We start from the raw sequence: 26,525 nt of genomic DNA, 5'->3' as shown, positions 1-26,525 counted from the left end.
TTTTCCTTTGCATCATGCGCCTGGCACTGGCACAACTTGCAGCAAGGGCCCATGATCTAAGTCCAACTACCCCGCTCCACAAATCACACAACAACAAGCTGGGGCGAAGGGGCTTTTTCATGCCGGGGGTGCACCCTCACCCTCTGCGGTAGATGTTTCACATGCGGTAATGTCTTCTGGCAACGCCGCGCAAATGTCCCACGTCTTTTTATGTGACAGGATAACAACTGAGCTGTTTACTGATTGTACAACAGCCCGGAACAATCGCGCCATTGTACGCTTTGACACAGCTTATACAGTTTTTCACCACTGCACAACACTGGGAAGCTTTTGGGTGAATTTATCCCCCCCGCGCCAGAGGGAAAACCATAGGGTTGAATTGCATTAAACATCTTAATGTCCGGGTCGGATTCGCCTGTCTTATCCGTCAGACTCCTTCTCATTCAAAGTATTTTCAGTAGAAGTTCAACATTTGGTGAAATGCCTTTTATTTGCTCTCTCGCCATGAGATCAGCACCACTCATAAATAAAAACGCTACAGCCAGCAGCCAGTTAGCTTAGCGTAGGATCAAGACTGGGAACCACTGGCCATGCTCTGTCCAAAGGTAACATAATTAGACAACCAGTCCCTTTAAAGCTCATAGCAGGGAGTCTTACACTAAGGCAAGTTTTGCTTTGAGGTAGATCATGAAATAAAATAGCTTTTTAAATGAAAAACACATGAAATTTAAAGGTTCCATTTGGTAGAAGGAGAGATTTAAATACTATGAAAGTATAAAAACGCTCTAATCCATGTAGAAATGCTCACAGCTCGGATTCAAAATCTGAACGGTCAATAACTTTGTGATGCTCCCCGCTGAAAGCTGTTCCCCCGGGGCAGCCCACTGTCATTGTTTGTTGTCCTAACATGACACCAAGCAATTATTCTGTCGGGAATATTACACAATCCCTAAATGTCAGCCTAACCAAGGATGGTAACGGATCTGGATCATTATTGGACTGACTGCCTGTCGCTGTTTGCAGTTTGTTGCCGCAAGTCATAAAGTGTTGGACTATAATTTCTTATCTTTGGTTGGTCTGGCTCTGCGTCACCCAGTAACTAGCCAATAAGAAGGAAGGCCTCCTTTTCCAGTGCTCAAAAACCCACTAACATCCAGCTTTTTTCTTCTAAGTGTACTTATTGTTTCTTACATCTCAGGAGCAACGTGAAATATCAATGTTTTTTATTGTGTGAGATGCATGCTGCTTCTGACGTGTTGGTTTCCAGGGTGTTTGTGAAATCAAACGTGTCTCACCGGGGGGGAACAAACTGAAAGGGAAACTCAATCTTTTCTTGCTTGAGCTTCACAGAAGAAACTATGTTGAGATGGATTTTGGTTCTTAAACCTTATGGATCATAAACACAATGCAGAGAAATAGTTAGAAATGGGACCTTTGATAAGTACAGACACAGGAATGCCAGCAGGTTTTCTCTCATAATGCAGCAGCTTGTGTCAATTTTTTGTGATGCATGCATTTTGTCACATTCAAAATCATGAGTACAAACAGTATCACACAGAACAGTGAGGTAAGCCTTGGCAAATCACACCATGGGCATCTTATTAGCACAGCCCTGCCCATAAAGGCCCATTGAATCAAAAGTTATGTGGAAACCATTGTTGCAGGATTATTGTAGTGTGGCTGTAAATTGTGTGTTAGGCTCATTATCAAAGGGGGCCTCCCTGGCAGAGCTTTGGCACAGGGGGAGCCCGACGAGCTGGGGTCTCACCATCTGTAACCGCGGTGTGGAGGGGAAAAGCCTGGCGCTTCCACTGGGTACATGCACTAGACAACTTGGGCCGAGGCCAAAGCTCCACAAAGTTTCCCAAGCTTTATTGGAAACGGTAAAAAAGAAAGTTTGAATATGGTTGGATCTAGCTGCAGGGAGAAGTGAAATACATCCAGCTATGGAGCAAAATGAAGCACATGGTGGATCAGCCGTGGTGAGAAATGAAAATTGAGTTTCCCCACAGGGTCAGTAAAGTGTGGCGTGTATGTTTAATGGAGAAGATATTTTTTGAAAAAATAGGATCAGATGTGACATAACGTAATAACATACAGACACTTTAAATGCGGAAGTTGTGGCTGGGAGTTTTATAGGATGATCTACTTTAAACCGTCTCTTCCATGACATTAATCAGGGCATCATATTTGTGGACAGCAGCAAAATAAAGACCAGTTTATCAAAATTAATTGCATAGAACAGGATTTCTTATCCTTTTCGCTATATATGCACTGTTTCAGTATTATGACCACAGCTGCAGTAGGGATGAACATGTAGATGCTTATCATGTTTTCCCATGTGCTGCTATCTGGATACGTCACTGAACGTTTTCAGACTCAATTGCTGCTTCTTGTACGTTGTGATAATGAATTGATCATAACAATGAGCTTATTAGATCCAGCAGCACACAGCGTAATGGCTTGACACCGCTGGCAGAGACTCTCTTGGCAACCTGAGCGGAGTCTGCTGACAACCTGCACTAAATGGGTTATTATTAGGCTCCGAGATAAAAACAAGATATGGCTGTGATTATAGGATTTTCCAATACGGAGACGTCTGCATTAACTCTGCTTCCCTTCTAGCCTCGTAACACAGGCTGTCTGAATCAATGCAGCTGTATATACGGCTTGGAGCCAGTCAGAGGTGAATTGTTGCACTCCTCATCATGCTGAATATAGTAAAGCCTGTATATAAGAGATTTAAAACATTCATAATTAAGTTTCCATGAGTTTCTTCCTGCGCACATTCATAGCGGCAGCTTTAATCGGAACGATTCGGAAGTGATGCAAACTTGATGCCCTGGTGGACACACTCATTTTATTATTATTTTTACATTTAGTGTCTCACTCAGAGTCTCCGATGACCAGATCAATAACCCGCAGAAGAGAAGCGATTGAACCAATTTACCAGTCTGCATGGCAGCTAGCTAAATCTTTTTGTTGACTCCATTAGTACGTTGTGCTTCTGATATTGTGTTTATTTCCGCTTTCACTGTAGACTTGTTTTGCTATATGCGAAATGTTGGGGTGGTGTGACGGATGTTGCGATCGTTTTGTTTTGGGATGCCGGTACTCTTGCGACATCTAGTGGCTGTAAATGTCATACCCTGTTAAGGAGTCTCTCTTTTCCTTCAGGTTGGATTTTTACATGCTAATCCAACTGTCATAAAATCAGAAAAGTATATTTGCACGGACATGGCAAAAGTAATGATCTCTATAATCCTTTCCTAAGCTGTTTCCCAGAATCCCCTACTGGTACAAATAAAGCTATCATATCAAAATGTTACATCTTAATTGTTTATGTTTACAGAATGTATTTGCAGATTTTTGTGAAGGCTGCAGTTTGGAAATGGCTGACTGTGCCACTAAGAATGAAAACTGCAGCGATCATAGAGATGTCATTACACAGAGTATATATATCAAAGTGGCGATTGCTACAAAAATGCTGATCACAAACGGAAGGGAAAATCTTTTGAAAATCTATAATAAGTTTCAATAAATTAATTATATTATTTGTAAATCACTGATTAAAGCCAGTCATCAGTATCAAGGGGTTCAAGAGAAATTGGTTCTGACCCCCTCACGAACTGATTTATATGTTACTTTATTTAGCCTTTAAGTTCTAAATGTGGAAAAAGTGTTATTCTGAGATCAAATATTTCATTGATGACCTACATAATTCTTCACGCCGGAGACAATCTTCAAGATCAACGAGATAAAAATCCCCCTCGCCTGCTTCTAATAATGCCCATCTGCAAGTGTTCAGTGTTTACGTGAATCACAACGGCCTTAGCACGCACCAAATGATCCCCTGAAATTACTGCTGAGGGCCTCTGTTCGGGCACTTTTCCAGCAATGATTGATAAAGTGGAGCTTTTGGAGAGTGCAGGCTGCCAGGGTAGGTGTTATATGTAAAACATCACAGGCGGTTAAGCAGGCGGCACACGCACGTTACAGGACCCCTCGCACACGAGCGCTGTGAGAACGCCAGCACGTTGGACGGCAGAGAGACGCTGCATACCAGGGTTTCCGAGGCCTTTGGGTTTCAGAGAGAACTGTCAGGGATGGCTTGGTGCTGAATTTGGACCAGAGCGTCTTGACATGCGGGCTCCGGAATAACCAAACCTCTCCTTAGGAGCGCAGGAACACATTGCCGCGTCTTTCATCTGCGTCCCGCAAGCGCAAGGCAGTGACAAGTTCTCATGGAACATATGCAGCAATAAACGGGGGTAACATGGCGATTGTAATGCGAACAGCATGCTGCCACTCGAACGAGTAATTGACTTCAGCAGAGCCACAATCAGTGGCCCGTTCGCAGACATAAAGCCCACTTTTCTCCTCTGCAAGTGTCCACAATTAGGAGGAAGCTCGGCTCTTTGCTCTCTTTAAAATCTCCGTACGGGTTGTGTAGGTCGAATGATACCCACAAAAATTCTGCTTTTGTAAATGAGCATCATTTTTAGGGGGATAGAATGCAAATCAAACCAGCAAGCACAAATTAAACCTAACATATCCTCAGCTTCAAAGCTTTCTGCTATCGTAGCATCTCTGACGTCCCCACTTAAATAAAGGGCTTAAAACAAACTATCTTTTTTTATGTTCCGTGAATGGAAAGAGCACGCATGTCACGTGTGTGGCCCGGGGTTACTGTAAATAAGGAAACATGCATATGCTACTGTCTAATTTCATTTTCATTAGTGTTTGGAAATTGGAGCTGCGTGATGCTCGAAAAAGAGGAGCCAGCTACGTTATTCGGTCAGGCAAAAAAAACGATCTGATCTCCGCCCAAAACGTTTTCAAGTTCCCTCAACGTCATCATCTTCGACTCAGCTCTGTCTTTTCTAATGAAGCGACCAAAAAGCTTTGTAGTTTGATTAAACAGAGACTTTGTGGAGGGCGACAGCGAGATGTATGTTCAATGGTCTGTCGACATTTAAGACTTGGTTTGTGGGGGGGATGATGAAGCAGTGAATCCGAAATGCCATGTATGAGCAGCATGATTTTCCTTTTGTGTTTCTTGGTTTCCTCGTTATGCCGTGAAGGTAATACAGAACAGCATGTGATCTTGGATCCTCTTTGCACACATAAGCTCTAAATAAGAATAGATTTTTATCACCGCCCCATTCAGGAACTCAATAGCCGCATTGTGTGCTGGAGGATTTCTCCTTTGGCCCGGACTGGAACAAATGGGTGGCCTCAAAATAGCATCCAGGTTCCTCTCATAAAGCCATTTAGCCAAAAGATCCTCCGCCGCACTGCTGGTTCTGCTCACTGTTTATCTAATAACGATCTTGACTCCTTTCTTTTCAGCCATGGTTATTAGTTTGTTTGCCATTTACTGGTACGGCCTGCCTCCTCAAATCTCTTCTGTAAATACCCCTCGCACAGAGCCCGGGCCACTCGGTTCGGTGTGCGGTTTCCCTGCCGCTGAGGTTAAGCGAGCAGGACTAATTGAATCTCGCATGTCGTCTTATGATTTATGAAGCAGCAGAATAGATTCGCGGGCTTGATCTCCCGTAATCTCGCTCATTAAGGGAGATGTAAGAGGAGATGATTGTCCGTCTTAATTTAAAACGTCTGTGTTTTTCTCATAAGCACTTTGACGGTGTGGTGCGGCTGCCAGCTGGAGCCTGTGCCAAATGAAGGTGCTCCCGTGCCCAAACTTTTAAAATCTGTTTAGTTCACGAGCTCACGGAAATGCTGCCGTTTAGCCGAGTGGTTGTTTATGGGTAAAACATAACCACAATGCAAAGGAACTCGTGAAGATCAAATAATGAGAAAATGTGTTTTCTATCACGTCAGCTGATTTCCAGCTTCCCTAATGTACACCTGGAGCATTTAAACCAACTCCTCTCTGTCATCCGACACTCTGTAATGGTGTTGAAATAGCAGGAGTTCAAAAAATCATTTGTGGATGCATGAGCTTCTCTAATTTACCATGCAGGCTCGTTTCCAGGACGTCTGAGTCACTTTCCATGTTTACCATGCTTCCCATTGACCTCCCTGCTCACGCTAGGTCCAAACATAATGTTTTACTGGAAATGTGTCTATAGGGGAGTTGAACATTTTCAGAAATTGCCTTCCAAGTTGTTTTTTTAATTATTTGTCTGACAATGTACTGAGTGTTACAGTGGCAGTTTCTAGCATGGTCCTAATTCATGCAAACGGAAATTGTGACATTTTGGGGAAATTCCCACATTTTCCTCTTTCCTCACGAATGTGTGTCTTATCAATGCCCAAATAAGAATTTGGCAAATGGAGGATGCTTGCACTTGCTCTGGCCTGAGCACTAGCATCTTTATGTTGTAACAGTACCAACCAAATAACCACACTTATCACAGTAATAAAAGATTATAACAGTACAAATGATGGTCAGGAATTTTACCCCCAATATACTCTGAAGACACAGTATATATATTACCCATCGAACATTCTTCTTCTTCACCTTCTTGCGCCGGTTCGGCAGCTCTGCGGTCTGACCTGTAAGCTTCCCACTAAAACCACATCAGTTCTCTCTCCGGCTGCCGAGAGGCTCCACTGCAGCAGTCGGGGGTTTGCGTGTGTTTTGCTCAGGGAACTTTGAAATTAGTTATCGAGGGAGGACACAGGGTTTCATTTCTCAATTCCTTTCTCAGCACATGTGTTGTATTTTCACAGACAGTGGAGGATTTCAACTGAGAGCATTTTATTTATTTTTATACCCTAGGAAGCCTTACTTGCATGCTTATTGAAGTACCTTCATAAAAAAAACTATATATATCTGTTACTGTAGACTTATGTAATATATATTTAAAAAAAAGGGGGAGAGTGTTTATTCCAAGGCAGCCAATGCCATGCCCCAGAGCTGAGGCGCTGGCCAGTTGTTGGCATGGCTGCTGCTTCTCCTGCTCAAATCCTTCAGGATCAAACCCCCGTAATGAGAACAGTGTGTCGGGACGAAGAGCCGGGGCCCCTCCACCGGCTTTCCTGTGGCCCTCTCACCACCTGAAACTACAGGCCAGGATTACAAAATATCCCGAGAGGATGGCCCCCCTCCTCCGCCCCCCTCCCTTTGACCTCTGACCTGGTCAGTTTGACTGACACGTCGGGAGGAAACACGATGCGGAGGTACTTTGCCTGAGCGCTTTCAAAACACGCCGTGTTGTCTTTTGCTGCGGGACTTCAAGGGATTGTGAAAAATCTCCTCCAGTTATTTTCCATGTGGCATTGTGTTACCGCATCTGGCATTTCTTTGTTAATCACAGAAAAAAGTCCTCCAGCCCTCAGGTGTCACATGTGATTTGTGTTTTTTCTTATTTTTGCTTATTACACAAGTTTGATGCCATCATTCCTGTATCTAACAACCTTATTCGGAACCAAATATTTCAGTTAATTCAATTACGCTAATGCTTTTCCTCATATTACGTTAAGCTCTCCAAAAGTTTTGATTATATTTGCATGGTGGCGTGTGCCCTGCGTTTGATGTTTCTCCGAGCATGAAAACTGTGGTTCACGCTCTTTTGGGCCTTCGGTGCTGTGGTGACGACAAAGTCACAGCTGGGTTACGAAAGCATCTGATGCTATATGATTTCTATAGGTTCTTTATTGTGTCTGCGTCAGAGGAGAAGCCGCGATTTGAGACGACAAAATGTGCTAGACCATTTGTTGCCACCATAACCAGTCTCGAGGAGGTCACTGCGCCCAGCAAAGAAAATCGCATATGTTACCTATATGTGTTGTGTTAACGCTTGATGATGGGCGTGCCCGACGGTTGGTGTTTGCACAATCATCGCCAGCATCAACGATAACTGTTTCATGCTAGGGACATCATTCCTTTGGGACTTTTTTCTATATAGGACTGAGAATTTAAGCTGATTAACTGAGTTTTTTATATTATTGGGGTTTTGGGGAATTATTTATACCTACATAGCATTTTCCCTTATGATTGTATGTAAGGTGAATTGTTATAATGCAACAGAACCGCAATTCAGTTTGGCAACACAGCAGCGTTTTGGATCCAGCATACGTGTGAGTCCCGGTTTTAGCTCTAGGGGTGATGGGAAATGGATTTTTGAAAACTTAGGACAGAGTTAAGCTTGCTGTGACCCTGTAGTCCCAGTTCTTATGCTAAGCTCGCTATAGCTTCTCTGTGCCTGCACTTGCACCTCAGAAAGTGCCATTCCCCCAGTTGTAAAGTTGTTGTTCTGACTTCCTTGTGTTCATGGGCTTTGAGGTGTGAATGCGGACATTGAAAACAAAACTTATTGTTTTTATGTGTTTTGAGCGTTTCACACCTTTCCAGTATTTGCATAATGGTTCAAAAAGCTTATAAATAATTTAAAACACATGCACGTTATTAATTAAACTACCTTTTTGGCTTAAAAGTATGTAGGCACAATTGAAACATTTGACGAGTTCACATTCGAAGCCACTATTTAGAGCTGATTTTAAAAATATTTTAATTGGTTTATATTTGATGACGTCAGCAACTCAAAGAAATAAGAAAGCATATTTCTCAAAATGTCACCAAACTATTTTTAACAGGAACTTCTTTGCCACAATGGTGGAAAGAATGTAAGAATTGCAGTTGCCTGATATTGAGGCAAATTTTTTGTAGAAATCATTCCATGCTTGACCTTTAGCTCGAGCAGTAAAGTGCGTAGGTTTCTGCGTAATTTCCGTGCAACAACAATCTGCTGTTTTATTTGAAACAAGGTAAGCACAGGGAATAAACTTTTATCCCTGTTTATAAGGCTCCCCTGACTGAATGCAGTGAAGTAGCTTTTACACCATGTTCTGCAGTTAAAATGAACAAGGTGGTATATAAAGCTCGTTGTTGCTCGGCTATGACTCAGCTCCGGAGGAAGGTTCTGCTCAGAACTGTGATTGCTTTGTAAAAAAAAAAATTACCGTCATTAAGGGGAATTAATGGCTCACAAAAGTAAGTGAAGGTGCAGCGGTTGTGTGTATGTGTTGTTTTTTTGTTTTTTTTTCAAAGGAAAGATTGACAGAGGTTGGGAAAAACTAGAGCCTTGTTCACTTGCAGGGGATTTTGGCTTTCTCACGTTCATTTCCACTTGGAGTTGCCCTTCAGCTGCATGTTTTGTATTCTCTCGTTTTCTTACAAGCCATTATTGTGAGTCCTCGTGGCATGTTTACCATATTCTGTGGTCTGAAATAATCTCTAATAAGTGTGTTTCGTTTTCATTTACTTACTTTGGAGCTGTCCTTTGGAAACCGGATTCAGGATGCACATGTCTTAGAGCGTTGCAGAGGGGTTTCCCTGGGTTGGGAAAATAAACTCGCCTATGGCTGACTCCCAGTGAGTCAAGGGCTGACGGCCCAGCGATGACACCTTATTTTCGTTTCCACTCAGGACCCATGAAGGTCTGGAAGACACTTGCAGCATTCAGCAATCCTGCAGCGCTCATCTACGCCGTTTGTTTAAGGTCTTAGAGACGTTGTTATATGATGGTGCACATGACGTGTTTGAGACATGTGCGTGCAGATACAGAAATCCTCCTTCTCAACCCTGCCAGCTCTTTCACCCACTTTGCATGCTGTATAGGCTTGTGAGAGGCAGACGATCAGTTATTTGGATATCCAGATGCCGCTGCTGGAAACTGTACACCTACCTGTCCCACTGGAGCATCGACCTCCCGGCTCAGCCTGTCATCACCCACTGTTCTGCTGAGACAAGGCCTCTCCACACGCTAGACTTTATACGGATAATATCACAGTTGATGTGACACGCTGCGCCCTTGTTTTATGATTTGTCGGATTGAAAATCAAAAGTTGGATTTCCTCCTTTGGCAGCCTGTGCCCAGCAGGGGGCTACATTGGCAGACAAGAGAGTTTAGACTCCAGTGGAGCATCTTAATTTTGATGACGTTCTCATTTCAGACTTGAATTACTCCAGCTCGCCCTCGTCCTTTCAAGTGAAACGAATGAAAAGATCGCCGCGCTGTCACTTAACGTCCAGTGCTCCCTGCTGGAGTTTAACATCTGGAACATCTGCCCTGACCGAGGAGTTTTATATGAACCCATGAATTCAACAACTTCACGCAACAGATTCAAAAACACTGCTCTCGACTTTCCACTTTGCTCTTAAATCTTTCATCCCTCTATTCTACTATGAAACCCCCATCGCTCCTCCTCCTCCTCCTTCTGCAGCTCACAGCCTCTCTATCAAACCTTTTTCCTCTGCTGTTGACAAGATAGGGTATCTATGACACAAGAGCCTGCACCGGTCACGCTTGCATGCTCAAAGCGGCGCAGGAATAATCCAACATGGGTCACGCAATGCTCAAGTAAACACCGGCCTAAGACCACCGAGGCGGGCTGATAAGTTGAGAGATAATCAAAGCAAAGCCCTCGGGAGTAAGGGGGAAAGGATACAGTTGAGAGTCCGAGGGAAAAACAATATTTTACTCAAAACCGTAGAGAGCAGATAAAAGGGGATGGAATATTAAGTGAAGCTCAATTATGAGAAACAACTTTTAATAAACAGTCAGCGAAGCCGAATTAATATAAGAAAAAAAGAATCCTCTTTGTTATCTACCACGCCTTATTTTTACATTCTGTTGTTCATTCTAGAGCGAACAGTAAATTGTGATTCCTGGATTTTTGCTGTTTTATTGTTCTGTTTTCGGGAACTATATAGAGCTGTGGTCCAATAAGTCTAAACCTGGACCAGTAAGCAATAAACCATTGAGAGTTGTCTCATTTTGATGGAGCGTTTCCATTTTAACTGGCACTGCTTTGTGTGGAGCCGTGTGCTGTAAATCACTTCACGTGACACCACTCATCCAGTCAAATGTGTGAATTGCAGACTGAGCAATCCGACCAACTCCAACCCGCAATCTGTGGACAGACGAGAGAAGCAAGGGAAACAACTTCACATGGCATGAAAACAGATTTATCAAAAATATAGCAGTGAAACTTAATCTACACTTTTATTACAATTTCTTTTCCAAAATATAGCACTTGTTATTTCTTTACAAGACGTGAGAAAAGTGTATTTATTTTGTAATGGAGTAACCATTTATAATCCCTGCAGTTCAATGTGAAAATGGACAATATACATTGGGGGAAAAAGTATTCCATTATACATATTATTGTCATTTTAATGAATCTCATACGTAGTGGTAGTATTAGCTGCATGTCAATTATGTATTTTGTAATTTAGCAATATTTGGGTCGAGGCTTTAAAGAAACCCCCTCCTTGTATATTACCAAAAAAAATGTTTAAACAGAAATTATAAGAATCTACAGGGTGTGACTAATTAAATACACAAACAAATACAGAAATCATGGGGAAACAGCTTGATTAGGGATGAAAATACACTCATTGTTGTGCAGGATTAGCTATTCAGGCAGATAGCTCTGTATGCCAGTCTATTCAAATAGTTGAGGATTGACTGAACATATTTGACTGGAGCGCAGTTGGCTCTTCTCCAGTGGCTTCGTTCTTTGTTGAGGAACTGCGATGACTGCCCTTGAACAGTTGGAGCCCCTGCGGTCCACATTATTTAGCCCCCGCGTCTCTAAATCCATCCGCACATGCACCACAGACACATCGGCACACGGCGAACGCTGGCTCGCACACGCCTGCCGTCGATAAGGTCAGCCAGCAGTCACGTCATCCGTTTGCAGCAGGTATAGAGTTACACGCGATTTGGACGCGACATCCCATAAGCCACAGGAGTCTTTAACACAGATAAAGTATTTCATTTGAACTCGAACAAGAGGGAGGGATCGTTTAATGCTAATCGTGCGCTGTGTGTCCCATTTGGCGTCCCACGGTGGACCCATTTCTTCCAGTGACCATAAATGCTCCCGCAACTATTTCAAGAAACTTTAGCGGCTCAGAGGACACACAGAGGAGAAGGCGTGGACGCGTCACACACACCCACATGGGTCTATGTGATACTACGCGTGTCACCATAAGTATGCTTGGTGCAAGATTCACTCCACACACACCCTCGGAAAGCTTCAAAAGCATCTCCTGGCCGATCCCCAGGAAAGAGTCACTCTGCGTTCATGTCATCTGAACGAGTCAAATTTCCAAAAGGATACATCAGGACTTCAGCAACCTGAAAGATCAAATCAGCTCATCTTGTATAACTACTACATGTAGCATACTTTAGGTTTATTTGCTGGCATCTGCACCTCAGAGTTCCATGGTCTAATTAAAGCTATTGATTGATTAGCAGAATACTCAGACCAGAAGCTTAAATCAACCCCTGACTGTTGCGATTATCAGGCTGAGGTTGCTTTCCCCCTCGTGTGTATATGTTGAGTGGGTTTATTAACTTTTGGTCATTCTTGGCCTATGATATTGTTGTTTGCAAAAATCGCACTTGTCCTTAAACCTTCAGATTCTCTCGTTTCTGTTGCCGTCTCTGTTAACGTGCTTCTAGGTGGAAGGCGACATCGTGCAGTGCAAGAAGACTGCAGGCCACTTTTTCATAACAATTCGATTCGGTTTTTGGAAGCCAAGGGTGATTGGTTAACAACCAAAAGAAGCCATTACTTTCCACTGTGTATTACACTCCAGCCGGGCCATGCCAAGCTGGGCTCATCCTAGTGTTTCCCCCTTTTGATTTACAACACATGAAGCCTTTGTATTTTTCTCAAATTTCTTGCTAAAAGATGATAAAGTTACCAAAAAAGAAACACTCCCTCAAATGCAAGCAAGCGTTTCAAGCAAGTTCTGCAGTGAGGCTTTCTGATAGAGCCTTCAGGATGGACGCCTACGCCGATTTAACTCGCAGCACAAGGCAAACGGGACTCGGCCAATCGATTGGCTTATTACTGATCTCCCCTCATCAGGGAGTGTGTTCTGCTTCCATCACGACCGCAGTCAGGACTGCAGGGGGAATAATTGCAGTGCGCCGGGTGGTTCTCAAGTATCCCGGCACTCAGGCCTCTGCCAGAGGAAAACACATTGATCTCTGAAGGTGATGAAAAGGCTCTCGCAAAGGCCCCGCTTCCTCCTCAGCAGCGTTCCAGCGTCGAAACTGAACCAGAACAAAAGCAGAGATGATCCATGCTTGTCAGCCAGGCATACTTGTATTTATGTTGTTTGTCTTCTCCGGGTGTGGGTATGTGCACGTTTGACAAAGACCCTAAAGGAAAGCTGCTTGTGCTGTTGTAATTCTCGGTGTCTGAATCTCTAAGTCATGTATGCCTAAGAGTGCATCTTTATTTAGGTGTAAAAGACGATACTGCCGGACTGCAGCTACTCAATCTCATGTGCAAAACTTTGTCTGCTGGGCAAGTCTACTTTCCTCCGGTGGCAGCAATAGAAATATTCATATTTAATACTAGTTTCAATCTGCTTGAAACCGTGTTAATGGAGCCTGCAGCGACGAACAAATTCCTCCAATCCCAGTGGGTTAATTTGTGATTTAATGAACTGATAACTGGGACCAACACACACACATACACATTAAAAACTGCCATAATCATCAGCAAGGGGTGGACAAATGAATACGTTCAACATTGATAACAACATCCTCTGACCACTGAGTGAACACACAGACACTTTGCAGCAGGCAATGCGATGCATCATTAACTTTTTTTTTTTTCTCTTTTAAATTTAATCAGTGGCTGCTCTCGGCGTGATAATGAATGCTGCTTCGTGTAATTACTTTCTGATTCCTGCCGGGTGATGTCTTGGGACTATGTGACATTAACAAGTGTCTTGTAGGTTGTGGAATTGGCTTTAATGTAATGGCAACAACACTGGCGTGGACTCGTGAGTGATCCGAGTGATCAGGACACTGTGTTTTGATGATGCCTCGTAATTGAAAACTGCAGAAGTGAGTTTCATTAGGGTTTTGCACGGCTGGTGTCACTGTTTATTATCCCTCAGGACTATTTGTTGTGTTTAATTCAGCCACTAATCAGGGAGACATCGGACGCTTTACGGCTTTTATACAAATCTGTAAACACATGTCTATCAACACATCACGATAGATTTATTTCATTCAAAAAAAGTAAAAAAAAATCACAGTTTAAAGAAGATGGGCAAGATGACAGCTCCCTAGAAGTGAAGCTCCACGTTAGTTGATGGGACATATACCGAGCTACAAAGTCAAAATTCACGTCTAAGATGGTTTCCGACATGTTAGTTGTCTTACCACCTTGATGCATGTTCAAATGTTTATCTTTCCAATAAGTTCTTGGATAGGAAATGACCTTGACTCATTATTGGTCAAGCACATGTATCGGTGGGACCTCATTACTGGGGCTCACTTCCCTGATCGCTGGCGTATATTTTGGCCTCATTTCACTATATACTGTGTGTCTGTGTGCGCAGAGAACACAGTACAAGAGTTTATGTGGCGACAAAATGTGTGGACCAAAAAAACATACGATGAGTAAAATGTAAAAATCCAACACAATGGTCTCTTTTCTGGGCCACAGATTAAATATAATTGCCAAGAACTATTCAGGAAATGGCTGCAATCATCATATTTATTCAGGAAATGGTTACATTGCAGTTAAGTGCAGTTGGAAATCAGGATAATGAAGATATAGGCCACAGGATCAAGGAATAATGTGAGATATCCTTTAGTACTTTGTTTTTGGAGGTCGGTTCGGGATTCAAATGTGAACCTTGGGAGAATTAAAATAGGCCTCTGCATTCCTGTATGAAATCCTGTTTATTTTATGTTGTCAAAACCCTTTGTAGCAACAGAGAACTGGATTTAACACTAAGGGCTAGTGGCCCAGCGCTCTTTAACATGGTTTTGAAACTAGTCTGTTTAACAATGCACACGTTATTTTTGGCTGGATAATCCAAACATAGTGGCTCTCATTCAAAGGCATCTGAAGAACCTCTTTTGTTAAACAAAGTTGATAATAAGGTTGCTCTTAGAAATAGCTTAGCATTATATGCTAACCATGCTGTATCCGATTGCAGCCATTGGGAAACATCCTATTTCCATGAGCTGAACTTCCATTGACACAAGTAAAGCTAATATATCACATTTTTGCATTTAGAAACTAGAATTGCACTCGGTAGAGCAGGTACCTCACCCAAGGGCAAACAGTCCAATTATGAATCCACATTTAAATTTGCTAGATAGAGATTTTTATTTGTATCTGTAGCAAATTGCAAAGTCATAGATGTCAATCCCCTTAACATGCCTGTTTAAAGAAAATAATCTAAATCCATAAATTTTACCTGAGAAATATTGTTACCACAATATTGAATTGATTCAGTGGGAAACGCTGCTTTTTAACACAACCTAAAGTGGACGGCTGACAAAGTTGTGACAGCAGTTAAAAGGTTGCTCTTAAAGAAATAACTCTTTGTTCTGCTTTCTCTGTCTGCATCTGTTCTTGAATCGTAAGAGTCTGAGGAAGTTAAGGAAACAATGGAAGAGAGTCAGTCAGAGTACAACAAGGCTGACCCTTCCGGAGCCAGTTTGCCAGGTCACAAGTTGAAAAGGGACTTTCCTGTGTTTTTTCAGAAATATCCAATGGAGATCTCAAGAGGATTCTGAAGATACACACAGTTCACCTCTTTATCTCATTGTGCTGTTATCTGTTGACTGCGTGACCTTCCCAAGTTTTCAATTGGGCCTTTGTGCTGGTTTGGGTTTTAAAGTTCAACTTCTGTAATCGCAGAGAACTGAGAGGTCAGAACAGTAGTTCAATAAACTGCACATGCACTGGATGAGCTAAATGTGGACCACACATGTCTGCGAGGGCTTTGTGCTGCTACTCGTCTTCCTCCCACTGTTCAAAGACATACAGAATTGGGTTAGTTTAATTGGAGACTCTAAGACTAAGTTCACACAGCGGGCCCAAGTGGCCAGAATCTGTTTTCTTCCCCTCTATGTGACCCAGATCTGACTTTTTTAATGTACACAACGTGCTGCGTGTGACGTGTTGTTGTTCTTCTGCATTCGGTGCTAATGTGAACATGAGTGTTTTTTTGCTATACGCTTGCCCAATGTCAGCCCAATGGGATTGGCTCCGGGACCCAAAGGATAAGTGGTATAGATATTTAATGGATTGAGTTTGAGGAGCTGTTGTCATGGACCAATCAGCAAGATCATGTTGATTTGCTCTTCTCCTTTCTTTCTCTCCCTCTTTCTCAGCCACTCGTTACCAAGTCACTTTACTTCCTGTACCTGTCTCTTCAAATTTAAAAGTGCTCTGCAGAGTCACAAGACATTGCAGTGGCAAGTTCCTTATCTGAAATGGTGGAGGTGGAAACAAGTTTTCACTGGCTGCACTGGATTCACAAATTAATCGCATTAAAAGTTATCCTGAGAACTTTTGTTTCTTGAGATAAGTAAAATCACAGACAGAACAAATGTTTCATATCATGTTTATTTTAGCGTAGATATTTTTCTTTGCTTTTTGGAAGAGAAGAAGGAGTGCTCTTGTTCCATAGTTGAAGTGGTGAGGCTCTCTGTGTTTGTAGCTAGACAACAAAACACATCCCTCTGACGATGAGGAGAACAGTGACATCCAGGGATGAGGCTGATTGTAAAATTGTGGTCATACGTTTTCATTCCCCCCCCCCTTGTACAGTGAACACATTGTTCCTGGAATTAGCATTTGATGCATTGATTTATTCATTGTCATGCTGAGTAATACGGATCTTGGATCCGAACGACCGTCCCCTCTGCCAGGCTTTTCCACAAAAATGTACTTGTACAATAACAAATGATTGTACTGTAGAAAGCCAGCTTTTGTGCAGCTTTGGTTCCGTTGACCTGGATACCAAAGTGCTGCCAGGTTGAATAAACGCATCCATCCGTGTTGTGGGATTAAATTGACTATATTAAAGTCTGTTTCAAACTGTCCTGAAGCCTTGGACGGCTTGTCAAGACATTAATCAACATAGAAATATTCTGAACACTTCACCTAGCTAAACTCCAATAGTTCACAAGCCAGTAAGAGACTTTTTTACTGGATATGTTTCACTGCTGGTTGTGTCATTTTGATTTTGACATCAGTCCGGTTATACTGAATAGGCCACAGATTTTAAATTGTTTTAAATAGAACCGTTTACAGCACAACAAGTTGCAGCTGTGTCACAGCCACCATCACTTATTCCGACATTTTAAACAAAGGATTGAAAGAGTTTTATCAAAATGGCTGCGGAACATTTCAAGAACTATATCACCGTTGCACATTTTTTATTTCCCACGGGAGTCACCTTCTACCCTCGTCGTAAAATTAACCATAGCTAAACCAAACACCAAACCGAAGCAATTTCATGTCAGTTCCTAAAAACATTGGCTCTGGACATGTAGTGCAGCCATGACATTTCCCCCCAAACATTCATGCAGGGCATTGTATTTTTATGACTCATATATAAACAGCCAGGTCAGCAGTGCTTTTGGCATCCATAGAATAGGCTGCTTGTTTACGATTCAAGGGAAAAATAGTTTGAACCATGGAAACTGTTGTAGCTGAATGAATCAAACGTGGAATTATTTTCCTGTTTGGCACTAAGTTTGATCTCCAGACGTTTGTTGCATGTTCCTGAAGGCAGCTTTGTTGCATGTTCCTGAAGTTAAGTTTCCGTGATGCATACACTGCAATGGTTCACAAAAGGAAAGTGCACTTCAGTGCTGTCCTCCTCCTCGGATTATTTTATTTTATTTGCACAAAGAAAACACAGCAATTGTCTTTCATTTCACATTTGACATGGATGATAAAGATGCCAAACTAATCTGAATTTCTTTGCTGAAAGGTGCTGTTGGGTTTTCACAGAAATGTAAAGCCACCCCTCCTCAAACCTGATTAACTTTGGAGGGTGGAGCTGTAACCAAGTTTGCTATTTTTGGCAGAAGGCTGACTTTTATTTCAAAAAATAACTGTATTGCTTACAGAGAATGGCTCTGAGTGGTCTGATTATGTATATCAAGCTCAATTCCTATAAATGAGTCTGGGCCCCGGCTGGTTTGCATAAATCGGATTGATTTTAAGGAACAAGAGAAATATGGCGGTGTGGTGGTGTTAACTGTTCTGGGCTAATCAGTATTTTATGGATGATGGGTTTGGGGTAAAGCGCAATTTTGCCTCAAATACATGTAGTATAAACGAGAAGTTTATTATGTCAAGCAATGCATAACATTGAAATGATGTTGTAATGAAGAACATGAGCAAAAAGTATTCAAAAAAAAAACACCCATGGCTTAGAACATCGTGTTTCACAATGCTGCCAATGACATGGGAATCCGTTGTGCCAAATAGCATTAAAATGACTACTGCTATGTATTTTGGACCAAAGACATTCTGTGGTATTGTAGAAATCTCATGTTGTTTGGTTATTCCTTCAAAAAAAGGGGGAGAAATGAATAAATTCTGGGACTCTGAAGCATCGTGCTGATGGTTTCATGCTGCTCTTACAGCTAACTTGGTGCCATTCACGTCACAGGCTATTACCCCTGTGTTCACAGACACAAGACTTTTGAGAAGAAACACGATTCATTGTGTCCGTGTGCTAACTTCAAATTTTTTAAATTAGCTTGAATATGAATGACCTTGACTGGAGATGAGGAATCTCGAAATTCACTGGTCAAACCGACAGTTTAAGATGTGTTTAGCTGTGAGGTTTGACAATCTCCTGTATGGGAATTTCATTCGTTTTTGCAGTGATTTAGTCATAAGCAAGTTTTTACTAATTAAAACCTTATGATGAGCTAGTTGAAGAGTTAAAGGATCATGAAAGACAGTCCACACAATGTAATATGATGGAGTTCCAGCTTCAACAGGAGGTGAAGTCAGGGGATCAGCACATCATTAGAAAACAAGGTCTGGAACCATGAATGTCTGTTCCTTGGCAATCCATCCAAGAGTTGTAGAGGGATTTGAGTCTGGATCAAAGTTGGGGTGGGGGGCATCCAACCAACACAACCAGCGTTGCCATCTCAATACCTGCACTGCTGGCTGGCCAATAAAAAAGCCAAACAGCACTTACTTTAACGTTTTTTCTCTCTGGTTCTGCATTATAAAAAATGCTTTCCACTGCCTGTTTTCTCAAATTCAAAAGCCACCAAATAACAAAATGGAAAAAAATACCACATACACGTATCAGCACAGGGTCCATTTTATTTTGAATGCCAAAAGACTTTCCATGAACATTAAGTCCACTTTCAAAGTCAAAATCTGTGAACAACTTGAACAGGTTTCAACCGATTGCTCATAGTTTATTGACCCTCATCATGGACTTTCATGCCACATTCTTTGAAACCACTGTTCAATGACTGTACTTGGGGTACTGGGGAAAAACGTCAGGCCAATACAGTGAATGGTGCATTTTTTTGACAGGCAGCTAAATATCTCTCAGCACTTTAATAACCACGTTCGAGGCCTGTTCGTTTCATTTATAAGTTCTTTCAATGCTCGGTTTTGTCCTAATTGATTGAAAAACAACTTTCTTGACAGGGCCTGATGGGCTTTTGTAAAGTTTTCCTTCGACTTGCGTTTCATAAACTGAAATGTCATAGCGTTTGTGTTGGCCTTGCTTGTGTAGTCCTTCGATGTTGCTGGTACAGCTCGGTTTGTATGGTAGTCTCTCCTTACAGTCTATAATCAGAATGAAAAATATTGTGATGAATATTGTGAATCCAGATGATATCTGAAAATGATGCGGGCTATTTTGTCTGGACCAGAAACTCCCATGTGGATAACGTTTTCTCAGCGGCTGTCAGAAATATACCATAAAATCAGGAGGATGTTGTATCGTCGCATGAACAAAATATTCCTCTCAAAGGTGTCGGGTGTCATTTCAAAGTGAGCAATAATAACGGGGCTGCCAAGCGCAGTAAACCCCCTTGTGTTTCTTTTCAAACCTTAAAAAACAAACCTATGGAGAAAGCTGGGTTGATGAGAGCCATAGTAAAGTGAGAGTCAAACTCCACCTGTGGTTACATACTTTAAACTGCGCCTGGACCCCTCTCTGGCAGCGCCCGACATTATCCTGGAAGCCGTCCAAAGGGAGCATGGTCGGAGGCTGAACCGGAGCCAAACAGTGGGATCAAATCGAGGACTAAGAATCATATGATGGGTTGTGTAACATAATCTTGCATTTTGCACCCAGTAACACATCTGGAGTATCATAAATCTGCCCAACGCTGTATTAAAGGGATTGTTTCGTCTTTATTTTCCTCTTTTCTTTGTCCCTTTTATTTCTTTTCCCTTAAGAGGGATGGAGATAACAAAGCTTAGAGAGGAGATATGGAAGGATATGGAAAGGAACGTTAATAAGATGAATGTGCACCTTTTACATTCATTGTGAAGGAGATTACAAAATAAATGTTATACATATATATATATATAGTAAGGGTTGATGAAAAAGGTGCAGTTCATCTGATTGTTTTATATTTTGACTCCTGTTTTTTAGCTGCACTCCAGTGTCATAAAGTCATTCCTCCGAGCGACTTTTTACACCCAGGCAATTAATGTTGAGTTCTGTGGTCTATTCATAAACTTTCTCCAATCCCTTTACATGACTCTAATTATCTTGAACGCTCTTTCATGATGACAAAAAGCTATTCTTTGCCAGTGCGGGGGTCGAAAGAAGTTTGAGAATGATTTGCATAATAACTCTTCACAGTGTTGTTGCTGCCTGAAATTGGATCTGGTTATTTTCTGTAACGCACAACCAGATGGAAAAGTTTGTTCCTCTCGGTTGCATTGACTTCCAATCTCTTTGATCCTGACAGCTGCTTTAATGTCGGGGGGGAAAGTGCAATTTAACTTTTCAGATATTACTCATTCCATTGCAAGTCGACAAGTCCTCCTCAGAGGTGGAGCGGGCTTGTGCACCACTGTGAAACCGTATTACAAGAGCCCGGCTTTTAATTTTCAGCCAGACCAAAAGTCACGGCCTCACCCTTTCGGATAAATTGTGAAGGGCCCGGATTTATTAGGAGCTGAGAGCAAACAAGATGCCAGAGCCTGAAAATGTGTCTCCTGCTGCCAACCTCAGGAGAGGGCTGAATGGGTTGCAGAGAGGAGGAGGAGTAGGAGGGGGAGGAGGAGGTCATTCTGGGAGAGATGCTCCCAATTTCCAATGTTTTTTGTTTATTTTTGATCTGAGAACTACCTGTATACAAAACAGACCAGTCAAGTCGTGGACATGTCAAACCTGACAAAGCATGTAATTACTTTACTCCTCCAGCTGAGCTTCAGCAGATTGAGGAAAATGGCAAAAAGGGAAAACACGACTCGATAAACCAATTAAAAAAGCAGAGCATCCATGCCGAAAGCAAAAACTGAGAAAAGAAAAACACACGTTTGTGTTTGTGTTCCCTTTTTCTTTTCTTTTTTTTAACTCAGCTGGAGTCGAAATACTTAATGAACCTTGAGATTCAGAAGTGTTTGTATTCCAAATACAATATTTCTCAGCGGCTCTTCCTCCTCCTGCTGTTCAGTGGTTTGACTGAGAGAATGCTCGTAGAATAAGAAACATGCATAAAACATGGAGAAAATCAAATAACTGAGAAAAATTTATGATCTTCCTTTTTTGCAGGACCTCCGGGAAAGCGAGGAAGAAGAGGCCGCGATGGAGAACCTGGTAAGTGCATTTGTGTGTCTGTTTGTGTGTGCGTGTGTGTTTGTGGCCAAAGATCACTGTTTAGAAACGTTTAAGGAATAATTCAGTAGGACAACAGCAAATCATGCTGCGCTTACAATCATGTCAAAGTACACTGTATATCTTTGGAGGCCAAGATAGGTTATAGATGTGTAATTTGTGGCTCCTGTGGTTTCGCTGTTCACTCGGATTGTTTCAGCTCTAGTCGCAATGAAACACTCGATTTTCACAGGATAAACCAGGAGACAGTAAAAGCTGGAGAAAGTCAAAGCGATGCCCAAACTTGTCGAGGTGATGACGGCCGTGTCGAAACGTTGAGACATTCCAACCCTTCGGTGCCGATCCCAGACATGATGTAGTTGTATTCGTGGACACACAATTCGCGTATGTTGGTTTTGCATAAATTTGGCAACAAGTGTTCCGAACTCACTCAGGATTTCCGTCCTCCCCTCCCTCCGCCCACATGCTCTCCTGAGTTGACTCAACAAACTTGGCCCAGCAGGAAAAGGACATGCTGTGCAGCGACTCTCCCACAGATGGAAAGTGTTGAACATGTACTCGGCGGGGAGCTGTGGCTGCTCACCTGATGGTGATGATGGTGCTGTGGAGTGCGGTGGCGTTCCGGTGCAGTGCAGTGGAGCGCGGCGAAACGCTGTGGAACAAAAGCACTGCTCATGTAGAGAGAAATGAGGGGGACGGGCCACGGGTGCAGTTTTGTTTCACAGCCCAAGAAACAAACAGTGCGTCTGTCAGGGGAGAAACATAACTGTTGGTTTTCAAGATGCAGCCTCTACTTTTTTTAATCAGTTGAGGTCGTGCTATCCGAGAATCCACAATTCCATCATTTTCCTCCAGGTTTGATTTTGCCAATTAATTTTGGATCCTGTTAGGACACATTCAGCGTGGCTCCCTGCTCTTTCCCTCTCTCTCTCTCACATGCTGCAGCACCAAACAGATCCTGAACGCCGCGGCGGAGGAGAGAATTAGAAATCAAATGACAGAAAAAGACAACAGTTCAATGTTCCGGTCGGCCGCGCATCTGAGACGCTGCCAGGCTTTTGTTTATGCGGCGCTCAACTTTCCAATAAACATCCACCGCGCCAGCGTGTTTTCAAATGGCACCATTGTGCGAAGACAGTTTGCTCATTCTCCGGTCGGCCAAAGCAAATGCGGAGAACGTAAATGGCTTCCTCATGACAAATCAATCGGAAACGAGCAAACAATCACAGCCACTCACAATGTCTGGACTGCAGAGGCCCAGTGTCTATCAAGGGCCGACAATAGGAAACAATTGGGTTGACAAGCCTCACCATTCTGTTTAATAACCCAAATTACAGCGCTGAACGAGGCCGTTGTCAATATCCGACAGATTTGGCTCAGGTTGTCGACCAGAAATAGTGCTTGTTTAAAGAGACTGTTTTATATTAATGTCATGAAGTTAAGCAGCTTTTTATCAGCACGTTCAGTGGTTCTGCAAAAGCATTTAGATAGCAATGCTTTATAGAGTGTAGTTCAAAATGTTGGCACTCGGAACGCTCTAAAAGCGATTGTGCATGTTTGCATGAAGTTTTAACTCACTTATTTCTGCTACATTAACTGTTTGGATATATCGGCGAACATAAAGTGGAGCAATATTCTGTGTGAAACTCTCCAAGAGAAGAAAAAAAAACATTTAGGACACATTATACAACAGAGAAATGTGCTCCTTGACAAGCCCAGGCGTGCTGCATTCTGCACTGTAAGCCTTCTGCAAATCCAATTTCCCTCTTTTCTCAACACTGGTGGAAATTGAAGGGAAACATATTTAATTCATGACTCGCTTCTAACCGAAAGTAACTAAGCTGCTGAAAAGTTCCCACATATTCATATTGGGGTGTGCGTATGGGGGGGGGGGTTTCTACGACGACAAAGGGAAGCTTTGGTTCAGACTTGGCTGTAACAGGGAGAACAAGTAGGAAAAGGGCTCTGCGATATTTACCTATGCATTCAAAGTAAATGGGATGCTTCATTAAGATCTCTGGTGTGTTTACTGGGGACATATGGAAAGGAAAATTGTGGCAGGAAAGCTTTGGATGAAAAGGTTTTTGGAGCAGTGAAGGCCGCGGTCTCAAACTCTCCTGGCAGGTGGTCAACACTGGAAAGTGTCAGACGTTCCCGAAACATATTTTCCCTATGTGAAGAACTAGGTCTTGTTAAGCGTGTACCTGCGCTGACAAAAGGGGGATGTGATGCTCAAATTGAGCAGCTCGAGAAATTTGCCATTACAGCGGCTCATCAATTTCAGGTATGGAGAGAAGCAGCTTTTTCTTCACAATAGATGTACTGGATAAAATTGCATTCCGGTCCCCAGTGCAGCTGCATGAACCTCTGTGTCATCTAAGAGCATTCCAACCACTCTCACCATGGTGTGAGCGATCGCATGCTCCGTGCAGCACGATACCTTCTGTAACCTTTACACTCGGAGCTGCAGGGTGGAAAATCGCGGAGGAGATGACTGATCATGGCAGCGTTAGAAGAGAAAGTGAAACTCACTCAGGCCTGAATGGATTTTTAAGCACATGTCATCCGCTATTTATTTTGACATTATACGCCATGAAACATTTGTCGCCCCACGAAATCCTTCATGATGCCTATTAAATGTACGTTGATATTGTACATATTTATCACATTTTTGGGATATACCATCATTGTTAGTTGTGCGCAGAGCCATTAGCGACAGTGGGACAATCTTAAACACACACACACACACAGTGGAGCAGGTTTATTAAAAGCTAAGTGGTCCACTGTAACTCAGCCATCCATAAAACAACACTACAAAAGTGCAGCCTCCAATATGGCTCCTTAAACGCCTCAGCTGCAGGAGCAATTTGCGCGTTCCCTTGGTCGTGAGGAAGAACGGTTCAAGGGCATAAGAGCTGTAAAAAAATTTAAAAAAAGAGTCAAAGCAGCTGGGCAACTTTTTTTAATAAGAACCAAAAGTGAGCTGAAATGATTTGCAGGGGGTTTGGGGAGCCCTGAAGTAAGTTGGCCGACAGTCCTTTGAGGGAAAGTGTCACCTCAGAAAAATGCTGGGTTAGTTTTTAACAAGCGCACAACCCCCTTGTAAGAGTGAAATTAGAGCCACTTATAAATGTTAAATATGATCGCCAGGCCTGGTGGCCCGAATGCATGCAAACTCGATTGGAATCTTTTTTTGTCAGAATGCTTTTGTTGTATACAAATATGGGGGCTTCCTGAATCTGTCTATCTGGCATCGTCAGTGACTGCATCATGGAAGAGATATATCTCTGTGAAATGTTCCTTCCCAAGGCAATAATTCAAAACAAGCGCCTCCTTTCCCATCTTAAATACTTGGATATGTGGTTTCACTGGAACATTGATGATCTGAGTCTGTTTGATCACTGATTGAAAACACACTAACCATGTCTATTTTCCCCCTCTCTCTCTTACAGGAACTCCTGTAAGTATGCCTGCTCCACAACTTCCTCCAAAATGTGATGTGCCATGTGAAGGTAAAAGCAACACAGCAACAGTAAAACATGTCGGCAGGAGGCTGCAACAACATGTTACAAACATCCAGTAGCGCTAATGTCAAAGACGGTTCACAAGAAAGAAAATGAAAAAAGGACGTTTGTGTACAACTGCAGCTGAAACTATTATGTCTAACTGACTAACATGTGCAAAACACTAAGTTAGAGATCTCTAATGTTATTATGAAAAGTGGTGAAAATGTAATGGTTGGCTATGAAACTGTGACAGGACTAAATATCTGGCCACAGACTAACTATGGTCAGCAACCAGTTAGCTTAGCTTAGCATAAAAAACTGGAATCAAGGTGAACAATCCTAAGGGCAATAACTATAAATCAAAAATAAAAGAAATAAAAGATAAATTTTAATTGATGTTCGAGAGATCAAATTATAGCAAAGATTAAGACAGAGATATCAGTTGCACCGCACACTCCTACTCTATTATAAGTATTCTCTTCATCTCGGCCCTCCACGACTATAGACCCCTCTCCCCGTCATCTGGCCAGTCTGGTTTGTAATATCCGAGCTACCGGCCTCCACCCCTCCTGCTCCCTGAACCTGAACAGATTATCTCACCTCATTATACTGCTGGGTGATCGCAGATTCACTCCCCCTACCAGATGGAAAACTTCAGAGTTTCTCCAAAGATGAAGACAAACCCATACATGCACACATACGGCGTCGGAGACTGTGACAGTTTGCTGCATAGCCGGTTCAAGCGGGTCCTGTGTGTGTGCGAGTGTGTATATGCTCTGTTAAAATTATTTATAGTCCGGGGGCAAGTGTGATTGAATAGGTATAATCGCGTGTGTCGACTGAGCTGTAAAAGTCGTAAGTTAATCCTTGGAGCCTTCTCAGACACTCGCTCCTGGGGTTCTGGGACGTAAGTGAGTGCAGGTGGTCTCACTTCTCAGCCTCTCTCTCTCGCCAGGCTTCACATCTGACAAATAAAACCATACAGCCAGTTGTCTCAGGAGCCGAATGAAATCCAAAAAGTGTTGTCTGAAATGTCCATACAGCAGGAGAGTTTGGGTTTGCCAATAAATGCATGAAATTCCTGTGTTTTCTGTACGTCTGGGTTGTCTCCTTTGGCTCCCGATGACAAATCACTCCCTGAAGTCCTTACAGGTAGCAGAAAGAGCTGTAAATGTTTGATAGGCAAAACAATTCCCATACTGCACTGATATAATTTACGGTACATAAAAGAACTGAAGTCTGGGTGTGGGAATGCATTTCTTCTTCGAAAAATGCAACGATCTGACCATGACTCACCCAATGGTCACCGCATCTGTTTCCGAACTGTAAAAAAACCTCTGTGCCAGTTTCTTAAAGACAGTAGTAAGTGATCTCATGTGGTTTCTCATTTAGAATGCCCACCCGGGGGATGGCAGGGGACA

General features: G+C 42.5%; 1 protein-coding gene across 1 annotated transcript in view; it reads left to right on the top strand.

Moving 5' to 3' along the window:
- LOC132996114 (collagen alpha-1(XXV) chain) overlaps positions 1-26,525 on the top strand; it is a 137,939-nt gene that overhangs the window by 54,890 nt on the left and 56,524 nt on the right. The window contains exons 3-4 of the mRNA XM_061066435.1: positions 21,536-21,580; positions 25,051-25,058. Coding sequence (XP_060922418.1) covers positions 21,536-21,580; positions 25,051-25,058 — 53 coding nt within the window. The remainder of the gene's footprint in view (positions 1-21,535; positions 21,581-25,050; positions 25,059-26,525) is intronic.

Source organism: Limanda limanda, chromosome 22 (assembly GCF_963576545.1).
Source record: "Limanda limanda chromosome 22, fLimLim1.1, whole genome shotgun sequence".
NCBI lineage: Eukaryota > Metazoa > Chordata > Actinopteri > Pleuronectiformes > Pleuronectidae > Limanda > Limanda limanda.
This window is presented reverse-complemented; position numbering and strand designations above follow the sequence as displayed.